This window comes from Diabrotica undecimpunctata, chromosome 8 (assembly GCF_040954645.1).
Source record: "Diabrotica undecimpunctata isolate CICGRU chromosome 8, icDiaUnde3, whole genome shotgun sequence".
NCBI lineage: Eukaryota > Metazoa > Arthropoda > Insecta > Coleoptera > Chrysomelidae > Diabrotica > Diabrotica undecimpunctata.
Genome location: NC_092810.1, coordinates 49,817,295 through 49,838,997, shown reverse-complemented (window position 1 = coordinate 49,838,997; position 21,703 = coordinate 49,817,295). Strand labels below are relative to the sequence as shown.

Sequence of the window (21,703 nt, the reverse complement as noted above, 5' to 3'; positions counted from 1 at the left end):
CGATCCGGAAAATGTTGCGTTAACGTCGGCATCGTCTTCAACAAATGTTTTAGTGAGTGCTGAGGAGATACAAGCAGGAACCAGTATCATCCAAATGGCCGATGTCAGCGATCAAAGCGATAGCGATCAAGAAATTTTTAGTGATCATGATTCGGTAAGTGATATCGACTGGGATCCGTCAGATGAAGAGCAGATGCAAACTTTGTCTAGTGAAGAAAAGAAAACCAAAGAAATTACTACTATGGAAAAGACATAATAAAATGGTCAAAAACTCCTCCAAAAAGAACTAAAGCTCCCAAAGAGAATCTTTTGAGAATTCAGTCTAGTTTAAAAGGTGCCATTTGTGCTAATACTCCTGACAGTATTATAGGTACTTGGAAATTTCTGATTGCTCCAGATATATTTTAAGAAATAGTACTTCGGATCAACGAAAGAATTGAAGTTATCAAACAGATATAACGGGACATTCAAACGCAATAAAAATTCCAAAAAGTTATTCGGTCCTGCTTTTATACATCCCGTTGATATTGCAGAATTAGAAGCGTTTATTGGTTTGCTGTACATGCAAGGAGTATTTAAATCTGAACACTAGAATTTACGTTTAATGTAGGCAACTGATGGAAGATGCCGAGATCTATTTCGATGTACAATGACTCTAGCAAGAATTTCCTTTTTAATGTCATGTTTCTGATTTGATGATACTACGACAAGAGTTGAGAGAAGAAGAGACACTAAATTGGCCCCAATAATTAATATATTTCAATAATTTATACAAAATTGTACCAACAACTGCACACCTGCATATTTTTTGACTATTGATGAAATGTTCGTTCCAATTTAGAGACACTAAATTGACCCCAATAATTAATACATTTCAACAATTTGTACAAAACTGTACCAACAACTACACACCTGAATATTTTTTGACTATTGATGAAATGTTAGTTCCATTCAAGGGACGATGTGGCTTCAGAATCTACATTCCAAATAAGGAAAATTTTAAAAATAAAAATTTTGGAGGATTCCAATACCCATTGCATGTATAACGCAGAAATATACAGTGGCAAGAATGAAAAAAAAACTGCAAAATCACCCTTCTCTCATCCTACCGAAATGGTTTTATGGGTTACCCAACCAATTCATGGCGAAGGACATAATAATGTGACTGGCGATAATTGGTACACTTCGATAGAAATGGTTCGTGAATAAAAAAAAAAATGATAATACACGTTGGCATAATTAAAAAAAAAATAAACGCCAAATTTCACTAGAATTTCTCAACCTCAATTCCACCTCAAAGAAAGAGGCCAGTTGATTCTTCTTTGTTTTGGATTCACTTCTGATTTTACCGTGGTATCTTATGTACCCAAGAAAGCCAAAAGTGTAACACTGATATCTACACAGCACCATGACAATGTTGTTGATGAGAAAACAAAAAAACTATTTTATTTTATAATTCGACAAAGGCCGGTGTGGATGCCATGGATCAGAAATGTGCCAATTATTCTGTAGCTAGAAGATCACACAAATGGCCAATGGCAGTGTTTTTTGCTGTTCTAAATATTGCAGGTGATAACGCCAGAGTGTTATATCTGTTGGTAAATAAAGGAAATTCTATCCCTCGGGAAAAATTCCTTAAACAATTAGCACAAAGCTTGTACATTACACATATGAAGAGAAGAATATATAACTCCAATGTGCCCCTACATATTCGAGCTATTGCGACAGATATTATTGGCAGTAAATTTTTAAGTATTCCTGAGCACCCTCGAGGCAATGAAAATCGAAAAAGAAAGAGATATCATCTCTGTCCGGTCAAGAAAGACAGAAAAACGAACTATGTTTGCGCAGAGTGTAAAATGCCTGTATGTTTACAATGTTGTGTTCAATTATACAAAAAATGCAAAGAATAACTTCTATTTCTGTTTAAACCATTTATGGTACTTCATTTTGTAATAAAAAAATTATCAAAAAATTTGTTTGTTTTCTCTATATTAAAAAATGGGTCTTATAGACCCACTCATAATAATTATGTAATTACTATTGACTTATAGTAGTTAAGGGTTAATTTGGACTGAAAATATCTGATATCGGTATTAAATTCACCCAGTATTTTATTATAAAGAAATGCAGTATTACGTTACAATTTTTATTTAGATTTACATTTATCGAAAACTACTTAAAAAAACGGGGAAACTTTTAAATAAAGTTCGTTAGCAAGTGCACAAACGTCCTACGAGAAGTTTCTTTATTTTGTACGTAGTGCCTTGGACAGCGAGTAGACAAGTTTTAAAAGCGATTTATACGAAAATTAGGTTTGGTTTGTCTCAGTTAGTGATTTCCAAAGTTGGAAAAGTCACAATCGCTTTCCGGATAAAACTTTGTTCGTGCATTCTTTTACGAAAGTCAAAGTTTTAACTTGTTTCAAGATAAACTAAGTTTTGGGCTGAGTTAGTAGATTTCTTAAATTATTTATACAGTAAATTAGTAAAAATATTAGCAATTAATTACAAACATACATACTTAATAAGTACTTATTGCTTTTATATACACATATGTCCAAAAGTTTGGAATAAATATTTCATCTTTTTATTAATTTTTATATATAAAATCTTCTGAATAGTTAAACATTATTTTGTTTTAATTCTCAACAATACTAAATAAATCTCAAAATCAGATAAACGATATGCAAAAAAATTATTTATTCTCTTGGAGTGAAAAACTTAAAATGTACAACTTAAATTTAAAAATAAATTAGTATAGAAAAAAATAATTTTTAATAAAACTAATAATTTAGTATTTCCTCCATTGGCCTGTATGCATGCCTGTAGGCGATTTTGGATGCAGCCGATTAAGTGGTCAAGCTGGGCTTGCGGAATTCTCTCCCATTCTTCACGAGCAGCATCTTTTAGTTCTCGAAGTGTAATAGAGGGATTGTTTCGCTTCTTGATGTGTGTTTTGAGAATGACTTAAGCATGTTCAATAAAGTTTATGTCGGAGGAATTCGAGGGCCACTGTAATGTACATATTCCTTCTTCTTACTTCCCCTACTGCCCCTCGGAATAGACGTACGACATTATTTAAAGCTTCCTCGATGTACACAGAACTAGTGACTCTTCTCTCCAGAACCAGCAGTGGCGTCCGTGTACCACTTATAATACCACCCCAAACCATAATACTGCCACCTTCAAATGGGACACGCGGTTGGGCTGTTTTTAGTCGGGCTTGTCGTCCTGGCGCGCTCCAAATCAGTGTTCTTCGCAAATCAGATACCAAGCCAATTTTTGACTCATCAGAGAACATCACGTTATTCCAGTTAGGACCATGATGCACTATTTCTCTAACCCATTGCAATCTAACTATTTTGTGTTGGTAGGTTAGTTTAGGAACACATAGCGGTCTTCTACGATACAAATTTACCACATTTAGTCTGCGTGTTATTGTTGGCCGTGAAATATTCAGTCCTTGAAGTCTAGAAATTTCTCTGGATATGCCACTTGTAGATTCCAGATGATTTCTATGATCTATCAATGTTATTTGTCGGTCTTGTGCTGCTGTTTTACATCAACTTCTACCAATTTTGGGACGATCCTTGACGTCATTTGTATTTTGGAATTTTTTTTAATTTTCGATACAGCACTCTGAGTAACATCAACAATATTCGCGATGCAACTTTGACTACAGCCCTGTTGTAACAAAGCAATTACTCTAATCTGTCAAAATAAGATATCACATTTCTATACATTTTTAAACGGCTCAATTAAAATTTAAACAAAGACTGAAATAATGTGTAAATAAGCTAATCAGTTGAATGTGACCAAAATCATACAAAAACGATTCAAATTTTTTATCATATTCATTTAAAAACGCTCTAGAATTAATATCAACAACAGTTTCAAAACCACCATGGGCGTAGATATATTATTTGTACGTATTCCAAACTTTTGGACATGTGTGTACGTATAGATATATAGTCGATCCGCCGGATCTTTGCACATCGTCATCATTCTTATTATAGAAAATAAACCAAAACATGTGAGCCAAAGGTATCCAATCGGTTATGAGAATTATAAAATGGCTAATATTGCAATGGACATTTTTATTTTATTTATTGCATTTGGAGAACTGGGTATACCATTACGAACATGATTTTTTAATGTTTGGAAAACTATAGATTGTCTAATAACATCTCTACAATAAATAAATGTTTAAACAGTACTAATTAGAAATTAAAGTATTTTTATTGAATATAAGCAAATATATGTTGCTGATATATCGTCACATCATGTTCCTGTTGTTATTAAATTTAGGTTTAGATTTAAGAAGGTTACAAAAAAGAATAGTAACAAATAATGGGGGATGAAAGGACTGAAATGTAAGGAAACAAAATAGACAATCGAACGGATTCTTTCGGAGAAGCAAAGTAACTTGGAACTAACATACAATGCAAAATAATCACACCAGAATATATGTAAAACCTTTTACAAGATTAGAGAAGAACATCTTATAGAAAAAAAGAGAAAAGGAAAAGTTTGATAAATGAAAACATATTGCAAGAATGTAAAACAATATTAAGAGACAAGCATTGCTGCATTACTGTCTCGGTAATACAGATTTTCCGAGAGTAAGATTTTGTTAAAATTAAGAAAAAATGGTCTTAAATATCGAAAGCGATGTAACTGCGTCAAATACTCGTAAGCGCAACTCCTTCGTATACCAAGATGCTGTCGTTAACTGAGGAGGGTACACTTTTCCAGAGAACAAATTATTATTTATAAGGACAACATAAAATAATGTCCTGATAATGTTAGATACAAGCTTAAAGCTTTTGCAGATCAAATCCTTATCTGGTGCACAATTTCTAACAGGGGTGTTTCCCGACTTTTGTGACCAGAATGAGGGGAGTAGCTTTGAATAGTCCACAAATCAGGTTGTCCACGAACAATATGCTAATGCGAACATCATGTTTTGACTAAACTTAGCATCATGCTATTACTCAAGAGGTACCCAAAACTGGCACTCAGCAAAAGGACATGCTTTAAATAGTATGTTTGTATGAGACTAGGCCACAATTAGAGTTCTTGACCTGGGCGTCAATAATAACTGGTGAGATAAAACACATACTTTTTATCCAGTATCATTATCTTCCACGCATAAAACTAAAGACAAACCAGCTACCGCCTGTTATTACGTAAAGACACATGTTATTTTTATGAACGCTCTAGACTTAGTACCTTGAAAAGAGATAGGTACAAAAAAACGCTAGAACGTTTTCAGATTCGATAAAAGGGCTTTCCATAAGAGAAAAACAGATTCTACTTACGAACTTCACCTTCTAGATCATAATCATTCTTTTATTGACGAATTTCAAATTCTTCACATCCAAAATAAAGTCCTTAAGCTATCTTTATCAGAATCTATACAAATTAACAAATTAAGAAACACAGACATAATTCTGAATGGCCAACTTGAGACAAACAGTTTTACCCTCCTCAACATATTTGGTTAAAGACTATAAAGTGTAAACACATACCAAAAATGGATCACTTGTGAAAGGCACTCTGCCGAAACAGCTCTAGTTACTCTATTTAAATTAATTTAAGGTTAAATGCTGGAATAAATAAACTTTAATCAAATAAAAGGCAAATATCGGGCATGGTGAACTAATTAAATCTTGCCCAAGTACTTTCGCTTCCTATAGCATCTTCAGGGGCATCTGAAATAAGTCAAGAAACGTTTTTTTATAACTGAAGAAAAATTAAAAATTATTTATTAATAATTAATTATATTAATTAATTAATTATTTAGTTAATAATTTATAAATAATTATTTAATTAATTAACTTAATTTTAATTTTTCTTCAGTTAAAAAAACGTTTCTTGACTTATTTCAGATGCCCCTGAAGATGCTCTAGGAAGCGAAAGTACTTGGGCAAAATTTTATTAATTCGCTGTGCTCGATATTTGCCTTTTATTTGATTAAACTACTCTATTTCTTGTCATTTGGCTTATATGATCGTTCCATTCTACTCTTCTATTTCTTACCCAGTTCTTGATGTTCTCCACCTTGCATCTACGTCGTATATCTGTACTTCTAGCTCTATCCCACAGTGTCTAACCATCAATTTTCCTGTTTTTTTTTTCAAGTGTTTTCATCTCTTCTGTTTATAACATCCTTCTTATCCTCTCTGTATCAGGTCTTGTTTCTGCCGCGTATGTCATTATTGGTCTGATGACTGTTTTGTAAATTCTGCCTTTCGTTTCTTTTCCGATATTTTTCTTTCTCCATATTGTTTCATTTATGCAGCCTGCGGCTCTCTTCATCTCTTCTGTTTATAACATCCTTCTTGTCCTCTCTGTGTCAGGTCTTGTTTCTGCCGCATATGTCATTATTGGCTTGATGACTGTTTTGTAAATTCTGCCTTTCGTTTCTTTTCCGATATTTTTCTTTCTCTATATTGTTTTATTTATGCAGCCTGCGGCTCTGTTTGCTCTATTCAGTTTCGAGCTTTCCGTAACTATATAATGTGTTACCCAGATATTTAAACTCCATCAGTTGTTCTATTATCTGACCTTCCAGCTCCAATTTACATCCTAGTAAATTTGCTGCTGTAATCATTCATTTGTATGAACTTGACGGTAAAAATTCGATATCTTTTAATCAGAGTGTTCTATCGCCAAAAGTCAAGTTGCGTTTAAAAGGAGAAGACTGCAGGTTTTCTATGCCATTTGTGCATTTTGCCGTAAATTAAGTAAGTTTCTATAAAGCTGTTAAATAAATAAACGTTGCGCGATTTCTGTCATTTTTTGCAATCCTCATGAGATTAATAAAATTTATCACTGACACTATCATAAAATTTCGATTTTGAGTTTTGGCAAAAAATATGAGGCATTTAAAATGTACCTGATAAACAATAAATTTAAACTTTCATATTACAAAATGATTTAAAACGTTTTAACTGCTTATTTTTAATTGCGTACGTTCTCTAAACTACACAACTTTGCCTACAAATTCCAGCTAATACCGTCTTTCTGACAGCATTTTTGTGAAATGAAATCGTTTTCATTAGTAATAGCGTATCTTAGGCATATTTCAAATGCCTTATATTTGTTGCAAAAACTAAAAATGAAAATTTTATGTTAAGTTTTGATTACTAGACTCGAACAATTTGATACAATGACCGATCAATGGAAATGATAAATTTTACTGATTTCATGAGTATTATAAAAAATGTCAAAAATCGAGCAACTTTCATTTATGGAATAGCTTTATAGAAACTCACTCCATTTGCAGAAAACAGAAAAATTGCATACGAAAGCTTGCTAGGAGTAGCAAATTTTTTTGCACCTTTTCTGGGATCCTAAAATTGTCATTTTGAGCACAATTAAGCTTGTTGGCCTCGCTTTAGAGATTAATTCTCTGACGACTGGACTATATCGATTATTATCTTTAGGCATCGCTCCTTATGCAAGATATTGTAATTTTAGATACACTCATGTAACTTATCTAATCTGTCTAAGATTCTCTGTAGCATTTATCTGTTTTTGTAGCATACCATTTTTGTTCATAGAGTCTTGATCTTGTAATTTTTTCTATATTTCCTGCAGTTACTTGACTATATGTTTTCTTTTGGCGAAATGCGCCGGTTATATTGTGGTGCTCAGTAATATATTAGTTCTCGGGAAGAACCGCGTTGAGAATTTATTACTCGACGTTTCGGCACCCATTTTGGAGCCATTATCAAGAGTGATACGGTTCCGTTCGAGTTCGGGGTCTCAATCTGCCTACTCCCCTCACTCGAAACGTACCAGTATCGTATTCTGTATAAATACAAGAACTGTCTCTCGGCACTGAGGTCTCAATCTGCCTACTCCTCAGTCAATCGACACTGAGGAGTAGGCAGATTGAGACCTCAGTGCCGAGAGACAGTTCTTGTATTTATACAAAACACGATACTGGTACGTCTCGAGTGAGGGGAGTATTCCCGTTCTCCTCCGTTAATCCTCCCGATCCAAGGCATGCTCCTTGTCCAAACCTCTCGATTCCATCGCTCTTCTAAGTCCTTCATTCCATGAGCGTCGAGGTTTACCTCTTTTTCTTTTTCCAGGGGGCTTTCATATGTGAAGTTTTTGGGGCCAACGTTGGTCAGGCATTCTCAATACGTGTCCAAACTATTTTAAACCTCTTCTTTCTATTCTGTCAATGACCGTTTCTGTAGCATTCATGTTATTTCTTATAGATTCGTTGGTCTTTCTTGATGTTTTAGTACTTTTTCTCAAATAATCCATTTCAACTGCCAACAATCTTCTCTATAGGTCTGCATTAATTGTCAATACTTCAAAGACATAACAAAGAACTGATTTAACCATGATTTGACTTATTCTTTTTTTGTTCCTTTTGGAAATAATATTGCGATATCACAGTAAAGAGTTCAAACATCCTACAATTTTACGTCCCTGATTAATTCGGTGTTTAATTTCGGTTTCTCCCATGCAGTTCTTATCAATAAGTACACCTAAATATTTAAATTTTTCTACTTGTTTAATTTCCACGTCCTCGTCTATCAACACTTCAAACCTTGCATCTGAATTGATAACTAAATATTCTGTTCTCTTCATGCTGACTTGTAACCCCATTTTACATATTCTCTATAGACGCTTTATCATAAATTCTAGATCATAAGAATCTTGAGCTAGGACGACTTGGTCATCCGCAAAGTTCAGGGAGAACAGTACGTCATTTCCTATGGGGATTTCTATTTCCTGGCAGTGGTTTTTCCAATTTTGGAGGGCTGCCTCAATATATAAATTAAACAGTAAGTTTTCTTAGTCCTTTTGTTAATTTTATTGGCTGTGATAGTCCATTTCTGATTTTTAGGTAAGTAGTGTTATCCCTGTATACTTCTGTGATTATCCTTAAAAGGTATGGACTAATGCCGAGTTGTTGTAAAGCTTGCCACAATTTAAGTCTTGGAACTGTATCATACGTCTTTTCTAGGTCGATAAAGGCTAGATGTACTTTGGTACCAACAGCTATTCTTTTTTCTATTAATTGTTGGAGTATAAACAAGTTATTAGTGCAAGATCTACCAGGCGTAAATCCACTTTGCTTTTCGCTAATTAGATGTCCTACATCATCTTGTATTTTTCCATTTATTATCTTTCCAAACAATCTCCCAAAAGTGGGTAGGGCACTTAGTCCTCTGTATCATTTAGGATCTTTTAGATTACCATTCGATTCAAAGTTATTCGTTCTATTAGGAGTGGACCTCCTGCTTTAAGTAACTCTACAGCTATATTGCAAGGTCCTGGACATGTCAGAGGTGCTCAGTAATAATATTTACATCTTGTTGTTCCCGTTTGTTAGGTATTTTCCATCTCTTCTGTAGAGTTGAGGAGAAAAAGTAAGTTTTTCATTTTTGTGTCTTTTATCTTATGCATACCGTATAAATATAGCTGACTTTGAACAATATCTTTTTGTATAGCCGTACACATCTAGATTGCTTGTAGCAACATCTTTTTGTATGGTCATACGCCTTGAAGATTTTCATTGTGGTATCAATTCAGTTTATCTGATAGGATGAATATAAGTCTTTATACACATAATCTATACATAATATACCTAATATAATATTTAAGTCTTTGTCCTGTCAAAACATAAAAACAAGCATATTTAGCAGCCTGTTTTGTTTGTTTTCGAAGGACTACCAGGAAAATTTCTAATTTGTTAGAATTTTAGTCAGAGCTTTGTAACTTTCCCGATCTTGAACACTAATCTTAAAGTTTTTTTTTTATTCATTCAGTTTGTAATACAAATTAAATTAATTAGAAAATAACATTTACTTTTTTTTCCAGAAATTCCAGAACCAGTTTATTTGATTGCAAAACCATACAGCAACAGTTACATATATTTCACGCAGTGTCGCCCAACTTGGTCTGAAGAAACAGATACCATTTTTATTGTCAATAAAATGGTCTTCTTCTATTTTATACCATTAATATTCATGTCAATTGCATATCTTCAGATTATTAGAGTTTTATGGAAGTCTGGAAATGCTCCTCATCAAGCAATGGGTAAGTAATAAATTATATGTTCTAAGGAGGCTAGTAGTGGTAATTTTATAGCTAGGTGACATATATACACCCATAACGATGGGGTGGATCAAACTTATCTTTTCTTTAATGGAACACCCTGTATATTTTTATATATTTGAACTCTTCTTGATACGCTAGTCTTTTCAACATAAGATTTTTCAGTGTACACCCTGTAGAATTATAGAGATTTGATATCAAAAAATATATTTATGTTTAAAAGATTTTTAATATTAATATATTATATTTTTTATTTAATAAACATTAGTTTATATTTTGAGAACGATTTCCGAAGTGAAAATTAATCAATTAATGAATAAATTTACTTTAACCTTTAATTGTGGCTTATTCCCATTTAAATAGTAATTACCTTAAAATGCCACAAGAAAATAGCTTCAGAACCATATCATATATAGGTTTCCCTTGAATATGCTGTTTACAGCTCTGGTGGCTGTAGTACGGTACCATCGTTCCATCAGTATCAACAGATACCTACTGATATGGTTTCAATAACCGGCACATATTTTATAAATAAATTATTTAAATGTTCTATAAGTGGTCTTATTTTAGCAAACTTATCATTTTTTTGTAGCTGAGTTTTATCTGAAAAATGTAAATTTTGCAAAATTTCTCTAAACATATTTCTCGACATTGCATTGGCGATTGCTTCGTTTCTAAGATCCAAATCCAAACTCCAGTACATATCTTTTCTGGACCTTTTAGAATAATAAGAAATCAGTAAGATTGCAAAGACTACTTTGAGTTCTTCAATCGTTACCTTTATAGTCCCGTCTTTTATGCATTCAATTTATTCATTCAAAGAAATTTTCACACCAAAAAAGTGTGAAGAAATCAATTGCACTCTCACAGTGATATTAGTTCGATTTGAAAGTGAGATATTTACTTAATATTTATCTTGAAACAAGTCACCTCTTTTCCAGTCATTTTGTCTATTTGAATTATTGGCTCTTTTATTAGATTAAGCCACATTTATTAGAAGTTCATTATCGATCGTCGAGAACATATCTAGTCTCTTGTGTCTCACATTGTGAAATAAGAGTTACCTCAGCTGGGGCGTTCAGTATCTTTGATGACAACTTTTATTACGATTTCAATGAATTTCAATGATTTTATATGAAACATCATTGAAATTCACAACATTCGATGATTCAAAATTTCTATCAAAATCTCCCGCTGGAGGATAAATGTATATGTCTGCAGAATCAAACTGCTTCCAATTTAGGTATCAATTAGATTGTTTAGAGTATCATCTGAATAACTCATTTTTTTTTAATAAAATGTTTTCACATCCATAATTCCAAACTAAAAATGACAATCTCAATTAGCAACACATACAGTTTTATTTTTGGAACATACAAAAACTAGAGGTTACTCGGTATATTTAATTTGAGGTTAAGCATTTAAATGATACAGATTTATTATATAGGCATTGTAGTATTACTTAAACTTACTTCAATCGCAATATTTCAGAACAGAAGATAGCTCTTATCAAGCTAGAAGTTATACAACTGCACCTTCCTTGAAATTTTGATATAAATCACACAACTAAAGCCACTTATACAAAACCAGTGGGTAAATTTAGTATGGACGTGTTGTTTTGACACTACCGAACACAAATAGTTTTTCAGATTTAAGACCTACAGTGACATCTTGTAACCAGCAGCGAAACTAACAATTGTTCCAGATTTGGAACATGGCAGCGAATGAATTAATCAAACAAAAAATAAAAAATGTCCTCACTTTTTTATAAAACTACTAAACTACTTCCCTATATGTTCATAGGGAGTTGTTCTTCTTCTTTTTATTCTTCTTCTTCTTCTTCTTCTTAGCCTTTTATTGTCCATTTTGGAACATAGGTCTTTTCCAACTTCTTCTATCCTGAGCAACATACTTTTAATTTGTTCCGGCTTTTTTTTATGTCGTCTACCCATTTTGATCCGTGGTCTTTCTCTTGATCGTCTACCTTTAGAAGGTCTCCAATGTTGTATTGTGGCGTTCCAACGTTGGCCTTTTTGGTCTAGCCGTGTGACCTGCGTAGCTCCATTTGAGTTTGGCAATTTGTGTTATGATATCCTCAACTTTTGTTTTTAATCTTACCAAGTCGTTCCTCTTTTAGCTGACAGTCTTACATTGTTCTTGCCATTGCCCTTTCTGTTGTTATTAGTTTATTCATATTTGCCTTGGTTAGACTCCAGGTTTGACATTAATATGTTACAATAGGAAATATGCATGAGTTGAATACTTTGCTTCTCAAGTTTTGATTATTTTGCGGTTCATCAGTATCCAACTAAGTTTTCCAAATCCTGCTCATGCAAGTCTTGCTATTCCTCGTGATTTACAGACTTTGGTTCTCTTTGTCAAATTTCAGAATTTGGCATAGGGGGATATATTCCTGGACCTGTTAATCTCACTGCCATTTATAGTTATTCGTCTGGGATCGTCTGCGTTGGTCATTGTTTTTATTTTGTCACATATATTTTTAGGCCAACGTTTTATAATTCCTCAAATGTGCTCTCTATAATCACAATGTCGTTAGCGAATCTGAAGTGGTTTAACTTGTTGCCATCAACGTTGATGCCATACGGTGACTATTTTGTAGTTTTAAAGACGTCATTTAGAGCTAGATTTAAAAGCTTTGTAGATATTACGTCATAGAGAGGTAGCAGCGCTAATTTCAACTTGGTTTGGTAAACAAAAAAAGTAAAAATCTTGCCAATAAAAAATACCGTTTTTTTTCTTATAACACAATTTCCTTTAAACAGATCACTGGATTTTTAGATAAAAGATAGATACCACTATTATAAAGGAGAAAAAGCAAAAAAAAACAGAGAAAGCATAAAGTGCATTTTAGGATGTCGATTTATAAATAAAAGTTTTATTGAAAATTATGCTTATATACCTATTGATCGTATAAGATAACTAAAATAACACAAAGTTGTTTTACCACCGTTTAGTGTCACGGATCAGTAATTTAGAATAAATTAATCAAGACATAATCAAGTTAGTTCTCAGCCGGATATCACAAGTAGGATGGTGGCATGGCAAGTGTGCGCTTTGCAGTCCACTTTAAGTTTGTCTAATGTTCCATTTGCAGCTAATGAACATGTTACTGTTAATGTGATTATTACGTTATGAATTTAATAGTTCGCCCCGACCGACTTCCCGTGATAGTTTGAGTTCGTGTGCAAGTATGTTAATTCAAATTGCGGAAAATTTTAAGGCCTGCTATCGCATAAGAAGATGTAGAAGACATCAATATGAAAATTATTACAAAACACATTAAAGTATGAAAGCAATTAAAGCAAGCAAAATATCTTTAAAGTAATACCTATACTAAAAGGATATCTAACAAAACTACATATTATTTTAGCTGTTATTGTTTTTTTGTTTATTAGTGTGCTGGAAAATAGTGACAGTTTATTTATTAATAAAAAGAATTTTTTTTAAACACTTTCATTAATAGTATCAGAAAAATAGGTACTTTGTTTTGAAAGCTAAAACATATACATATATATATATATATATATATATATATATATATATATATATATATATATATATATATATATATATATATATATATATATACAAACAACACAGTTTATTAGGGTTGCAGTCAGAAAAATGGCCGGGATGTTAATGAAACACTCTTATGACTTTTCGTCTAGCTTTCGGAATCGTTTTGTTCCTTTTTCAAGATACTATAATTAGAAAAAAGTGTAAATATTTATAAAATATCACAAATCTTCAGTGCAACTTACTAGTCGTTGAGATTATTTACAAAAGCATAGACACTCAACATTAATAACAACACACATAAAATATAAAATAGTGGACAAAATACATTTAAAATTCTTTAAAATTTAGGTACAAGTAGTAAAAATTTTGTTGTCATCTTTTACTAGTGTGTTTTAACTCTGGCACATAGAGAACAAAAAGAAAAAATCCTATGATTAAAAAATAATTAGGTGTATTTAATATCATGTTTCTTTTTAAGAAATACTAGAGGCCCATCTTAGGTGATTTTAATTTTTAAACCTGTCTTAATGGTATGCAACATGTTATGCATATAACTGTAATTTGTGTGGGTACGGGTACAGGTAGATATTAATTTTATTTTGGATGTTTTTCCAGTAAGTAACAATAAATGTTGCTCAGTTTATCTATGTCTGACTTTTTATTGATGCAAGATGTACTTGATTTTATGGAACACATTTCCAAAAAAACACGTTTTGAATGGTTCTTTTCCTTTGCCAAAATACAGGAATCCTCGAAATCAAATTCATGTTTCAACGTTATTGCATGTTCTGTCAATGCACATGCATTTATTTTTTTGGTTTTTATATCGCTACGATGTGAGATCACCCTACTGTGAAAATTACGAGATGATTCTCCTATATATATTTTGTTGCAATTATTACACGGTATAGAATAAACAATATTCGATGACTTCTGTATTGTGAAAGGATCTTTTGTTTTTGTGTACAACTTCGATATCGTTTTCACATTTTTGGTTGTAATTTTTAAATCACTAACATTTTTGAAGATGTTCATTAGCTTCGGTGTCAAAACTGGAATGTAAGGTAGGCAACCATAAGTTATTTTGGATGGTATCACTGATGTGTTCTGTGTCAATGTCAATTGTCGGACCTCATTGTTATGAAAATTTTGGTTGTCAGAAAGATGCGAAGGAAACGGAGAACCGAAAATGAGTTTATTTAACAGCCCTATAGGATAGGAGTTCTCTTGTAATATAGATCTCAGCTTTTTTAATCCCTTGTCTCTGAACTCGATGTGTGACAAGTTGATAACCCTAGTTTTCAGGGCCAAAACCAAATTTGTTTTCATCTTGGATGGATGTTGAGAATGAAAGTTTATAAAACGGTTACTAAAACAAGGTTTACGATACCACTCCGTCCTTAGCATGCCATCATTGCCACGATGGATTAGCATGTCTAAAAAAGGAATCATATTATCAGCCTCTCTCTCAACCGTAAACTTTAGGTGTTCACATTGGGCGTTAAAGGTGTTTAACACATCAGTTACTTTGTTTTCAGGGACCGATAAAATCAAATCATCAACATATCGTTTAATAAAAGGTATGTGAAAAGGTATCCTTTCTTTACACGTTGTTATAAGTTCATCCAAAACAAAGTTACATAGTATGGGGGATATTTTGCTGCCCGTTGGAGTGCCAAAGATTTATTTAAAGAAATTACCATTGAATAAAAAGATGTTAGAGTCAAATATAAATGTTAAAACTCTTATGAAATCATCTAAACTGATCTTGGTATGCGGAGAGATGCTGTTCCAGTTATTTTTGATGCTGTTAAGAATAGCATCTAGTGGTAAGTTTGTTAACAGTGACACAACGTCTAAACTAATCAGTATATAATTATTCGGAACTTTAACATTGTTAATGAAGTTACTAAACGTGAAAGAATCTCTAATATAGAATTCATTGGATTCGTTATAGGCAATTGTGAGGATATCTGTGAGGTGTTTAGCAAGTTTACTATTAGGAGCATCAATGGAAGAGACAATAGGTCTCATTGAAATAGTAGGTTTGTGAACTTTAGGCAGTGTATAAAACCTGGGTGCAACTGCATTGTAAATTTTCAAGGATTTTGCAACTTCTGTTGTTATGGATTTGGAAGAAGCTAAATCTGACACCAGTTTGTTTGCCTTTTGTTGGAGGGTGCACACTGGACTGTTCTTAAGTTTGATGTAACTTTTTGTGTCATTTAATAAACTATTACTTTTTTCAATGTAATCATTCTTATACATTGCCACTGTTACATTTCCCTTGTCACTCCTAACAATGTAAATTTCTGGATGTGATTTTAAAAATTGTTTACACTCATTGTATATTGTGTTCAAAAAATGTCCTTCTTTACTTGTTTTGTGTAAAAAGTTAGTGATAACATTAGTGCTTTGAGATCTCACAATGTCCTTCTCTTGAAGTTCTAGACCAGAAATAAGAGACTCAATATCTGAGAGAAGAGAAGAAATTTTAAAATCTCTGGCACTAGGAAATAGGCAAAATTTTGGACCCAAAGACAAAAGTTTTTTGACATTATAAGGAAAAGTGATGTCAGTTAGATTTTTGAACCATTTTTCTTGAAATGTTATTTTTGAAAATTGATCTACTTTTATTTTGTTAAATTTTTTGATGTTGTTATTTTTAATTTGGAAAAAAACTTTATTGTATTTAATTTTTTGTCTTCTATAGAATTCTTGTAGTAAAGGAGCAGGTAAATGCTGCTCTAATATATTTTTTAATTGATGTAATTTCTTTTCTATGTATGTAATATCATTTATTGTTACTGAAATTTCTAAGTTTAAGACTTTGGTTTTTAAATTTGAATTAAAGTTTTGAATTTTACTACCTAATTTACCTCCTTTGTGATGTAATAAGTTATTGATGTTAAACTTTCCATTCTCTATGTGTCCAGGAAAACAAAGATTTTTTCTACATTTCAAAAGGAAAATCCTTCTGTTGTTGAGTGATGCAAGCTTGATCTAAAGTTAAAGTTGGCCCATTGTTTAAGGAAATCTACGCTAGCAGAACCATATCCTCTCCGGATGTTCTCAAAAAACCCCATCATGTAAATACAAGAATTACTGGATATTAGTGACTGTCAATATAAACAAACAACACAGTTTATTAGGGTTGCAGTCAAAAAATTGGCCGGGATGTTAATGAAACACTCTTATGACTTTTCGTCTAGCTTTCGGAATCGTTTTGTTCCTTTTTCAAGACACTATAATTAGAAAAAAGTGTAAATATTTATAAAATATCACAAATCTTCATCTGAATGAACATCTTCAAAAATGTTAGTGATTTAAAAATTACAACCAAAAATGTGAAAACGATATCGAAGTTGTACACAAAAACAAAAGATCCTTTCACAATACAGGAGTCATCGAATATTGTTTATTGTATACCGTGTAATAATTGCAACAAAATATATATAGGAGAATCATCTCGTAATTTTCACAGTAGGGTGATCTCGCATTGTAGCGATATAAAAACCAAAAAAATAAATGCATGTGCATTGACAGAACATGCATTCTCAATAAAAATATATAAAGTATATAATAAAATATATAAAGTATATAATAAAAAATGATTCTGAGAAACAACTGATTGAAAACGAGAAAGACACGCACTTAAAAGAAGCAAAAAACAGATATAAATTTAAATCTATTGATATGGCCGAAGCAAAAGTAAATATTAAGCACAAAGTACTGACTAGTGATCTACAAGCCTTCCAACGCCATATTTGACCAATTGTGTGAATTTTTATAAGCGAAAATTATGGACTTTGAATTACACTTTATACGATGGATATAATAGTGCTGCGTATTGTGTAATGTGGGATGAAACCAAAGCAAACAGAGGAGGAAATGAAATTGCTTCGGGAATTTTAAAGTAGGCTGATCTAAATATTTCTTCATCTGACGTCGAATGTGGAACCGTATGTGCAGATAACTGTTGGGGCCAGACCAAAAACCTATGTGTGCATTTTACCTCATTCAAAGATATCCCAAACCACAAGTAATAGATTGTAAATTTCTTCTAAAGGGGCGCACGCATATGGAATCCGATTCAGTACACGCTAATATTGAAAGGAAACGGAAAAAACTACCCACTCTACATATATTAACACCCTGGGACTGGCAACAATTTATTCGTCAGTGTTCAAATAAATACGAAGCTGTCAACATGGAACTGAATGATTTTAAAATTTTTGAATGCTTATATTCTTCAACAGGTCCATTTATTAATTGGAAAATAAATACTTATAGAGAGGCATTTCAAATTTCAAAATCAGTTATCTTACGTGTTACCAAAGAAAATTTTGGAATGCTTCCATATAAAACTTCATTCAACAGTGACACTTTTCAAATGGTTGACTTAAGACGAAATAAAAGAGGTGATATCATTTTGCCAGAAACTTTACCACAAAAGAATATGCGATTGATTCCTATATCAACAAAAAAATATGGTGATCTTATGGACTTACTCTTATACTTGCCATCGTATTGCCATGATTTCTATAAAAATCTGCCACATTTAAACGAAGAATCCGACTACCCTAAGGATAATGATGATATGTAATTTAAGAACTGTATGTTAATTATAACTAAATAAAATAAATGAAGAAATATTGACGAGTTTTTTTACACAGACAACCAATTTATAAGGACTTAGTATATGTGTATTACAAATATAAGGGTCTTATAATTTAGAGGTAATATATCCTAAGTCCATTTTATTATCTTTAAACACTTACATTACTTTCATAATACCACAGCAAACTATATATAATACTATTTTTAAATACCGACAATAGTTTCCGCTACAATTATTAATTACTTATCATTTTTTGAACATATCAAATATAATGTTTAAGTGCTCCTCCTGTGAAATGAAAATGTGACTTAGGATACTATGCTTCTCATGTACAGATATATATATATATATATATATATATATATATATATATATATATATATATATATATATATATAAATATATATATATATATATATATATATATAAATATATATATATATATATATATATATATATATATATATATATATATATATATATATTTATATATATAAATATATATATATATATATATATATATATATATATATATATATATATATATATATATATATATATATATATATATATATATTGTTATGATGTATTGTTTGTTTGAATGATGAGCAATGAGTATTTTTTAATAATATAGGGTTTTTATCGCGGTTCTCAAAGAATTAGTTTGTAAGTACTTTTTTAAATTATCTTTATTATATCTATTATGAAACACACATATATATATCTAACCTAGCCAATGTAAATTTAAAATAAACTATCTTTAAATTGAAATTCTTATGAAACTAATTAAATTCTATAGACAATGTAAAATTTAAACAAAATATCTTCAAAATTGAAATTGTTATGACACTAACTAAATTATATTAACAAAATTTTGTACCTTTCTGTCACTGAATGCCTAAATGAACTGTTTTCCACTATATAGATTCTAATCACCACTGAATGTCTTCGTACTTCGGTTATCCTTGTTTTTGTGAAATTACTTTTTCCAATTATCAGCTTCTACCAATTTAAGATATATTTTTCTTCACCAGCATTTATAAACCACCAAGCAAACCAGCAAACAGCATTTATATTTATTCTTCTTTTCAATATACCAATATCCAATTATTATAAGTTGATTTATACTAATCTCCAATCATAATATAATTTTAATTCCTTCCAATATCCATCCAATATTCTTCTAATATACTTTTATAATCTTCAATAATTATTTGTGTTTAATTATAAATGTGCATTAAAATATATGCATAATTTTTAATCTTCATTTAACTCACTATATTAAACAATTGGACTATTTGTAACTGACTGACTCCAACTAACTTTCATATTTCTTACTAAACTTTCTGACTGACTAAAACTAAAAACTGTCTTCTTGAATCCAAATCACGGGTATTTATATCTTTTTGGATGTTCCAGAATCATCTGGTAAGAGATCATGTTCCATTTGTTCTATTACTTCTATATGGATGTTCTCGAAAAAAGTATATGTTCGTTTCACAGACATAACCATTATTTCGAGAATGTTCGACCGTAAACAAAGGTCAAATTCTGCATTCTGGAGAATTCGTTAATTTTCTATTGATAATTTTGTTGACATTTAGGCTTTTCAGATCAGAATAAACACTTAAATCAGTAAATATATATAAATTAAACATTTTAAACTAACATTATTATTATAACCCCACTTTATATTCCTAATTATTTAAAATGTCACTTGGAGAGTAAGTATATCTGTCTGTCACTCACATATGTATGGTTGGTTGCCTAGTCACATGGCTCACTTAAATATATCTACCACATTATAATTACTAAAATACAACTTTTTACAATTATTATATGCTAATTTCTTAAAAATGCCCTCACATAAATAATTTTTATTAAATTCTCTAGTATATAACTTCTTAAAATAACCAAATACTTTTTTATATCTAATATTATTATATATATATATATATATATATTTATATATATATATATATATATATATATATATATATATATTTATATATATATATATATATATATATATATATATATATATATATATATATAAACTTCAAAAACTCAATGTTATCCAAACTATTAACAACATATGTTTATATACATTTTCAGACGTTCCAAACTTTACTAGACATTTTAGAATTTTTCATGTCATCTTCAATATTCTACAACTTTATTACTTCTTCTTTTTCGTCAAAGGACTTCTTCTCTGTGGGGTAAATCTTACGAAACTTTCGTTATATTGCTCCATCCTTTATATTATTCGCCTGAGTAACTGATCTACCAGAGACTGATTGAAGGCAACAGGGTGGATCATTTTCATCGTATGGAGCTAATATCTCGATATGCACTACCTTGGGTTTACTTCTAGCTGAAAACTAGATGTGATAGATTAGATCGATTAGATTAAATGTTAAAAAAATGGAAAATAAGTAAGTACCTATATGATAAAATCTATGCCCAATATATACCACTGAAACAAATAATAATCTTTATTTAAATTGCAATTTAACATATTAAAATAAATTTAAATTATAATAAGGCAAGGATTTGGTCGTCTCCAATGTGGGTCATTCCAAAGTAACCAGATATGCCCCATGAAAAATTAAATGGCGAATAGTTGTCGACTACAGGAAGGTGAACGAGAAAACCATCGATGATCTATATCCAATTTCAAATATAACAGACATTCTGGACAAACTAGGACGCTGCCAATACTTTTCCACCCTATATGTAGTTAGCGGATTCTATCAAATTGAAATGGAGGAAGAAGATATCTAGAAGACTGCATATAACGTTGAAAATTGCCACTATGAATATCTGAGAATGCCATTCGGACTAAAAATGCACTCTCAAAATTCCAGAGAGTAATGGAGAACGTACTAAATGGACGACATTATTGTAATTTCAACCTTTCCTTAAGAACACATGGTAAATCTTAACAAGATTTTTGAGAAATTAAGAGAAACAAGATTTAAAATACATGTTGACAAATGTGAATTCTTTAAGAAAAAATAATGCTTATACCTACTAATATAAAAATTACCACTAATACGTTATGCAAACAACACTATTGTTTATAAATACTAAAATAATTAACTAAAAACGCCTAAATGGGTTTTTAAAAACTAAATACGTTTTTATAGATATATTACTTGTAACAAAATAATGATATGGCAACGCTGGTAGTATGAAAATTCGCTTGAAGCGTTTCGAGACCGAAAGTAATGCAAGCTATCGATGATAAATATTACTTACGTTTGAGATGGAGCTATCTCTCTATATGGATTTTACTGTACATAGTTTGAATCAAAAAAATTAAAATCATACTGCATCATCACACTACATAAAATCGAAAGTACTATTTACGATTGAACTAGTATTGAAGTGGAAATTTCAATAAGGGGTTTTTTATTTAAAAAACCAAAGTGATTATTCTTATCAAAAA

At 31.1% G+C, this 21,703-nt stretch overlaps 1 protein-coding gene across 1 annotated transcript in view; it reads left to right on the top strand.

The window, feature by feature from the left end:
• LOC140447526 (orexin/Hypocretin receptor type 1-like) overlaps positions 1–21,703 on the top strand; it is a 1,044,614-nt gene that overhangs the window by 724,774 nt on the left and 298,137 nt on the right. The window contains exon 7 of the mRNA XM_072540227.1: positions 9,855–10,073. Coding sequence (XP_072396328.1) covers positions 9,855–10,073 — 219 coding nt within the window. The remainder of the gene's footprint in view (positions 1–9,854; positions 10,074–21,703) is intronic.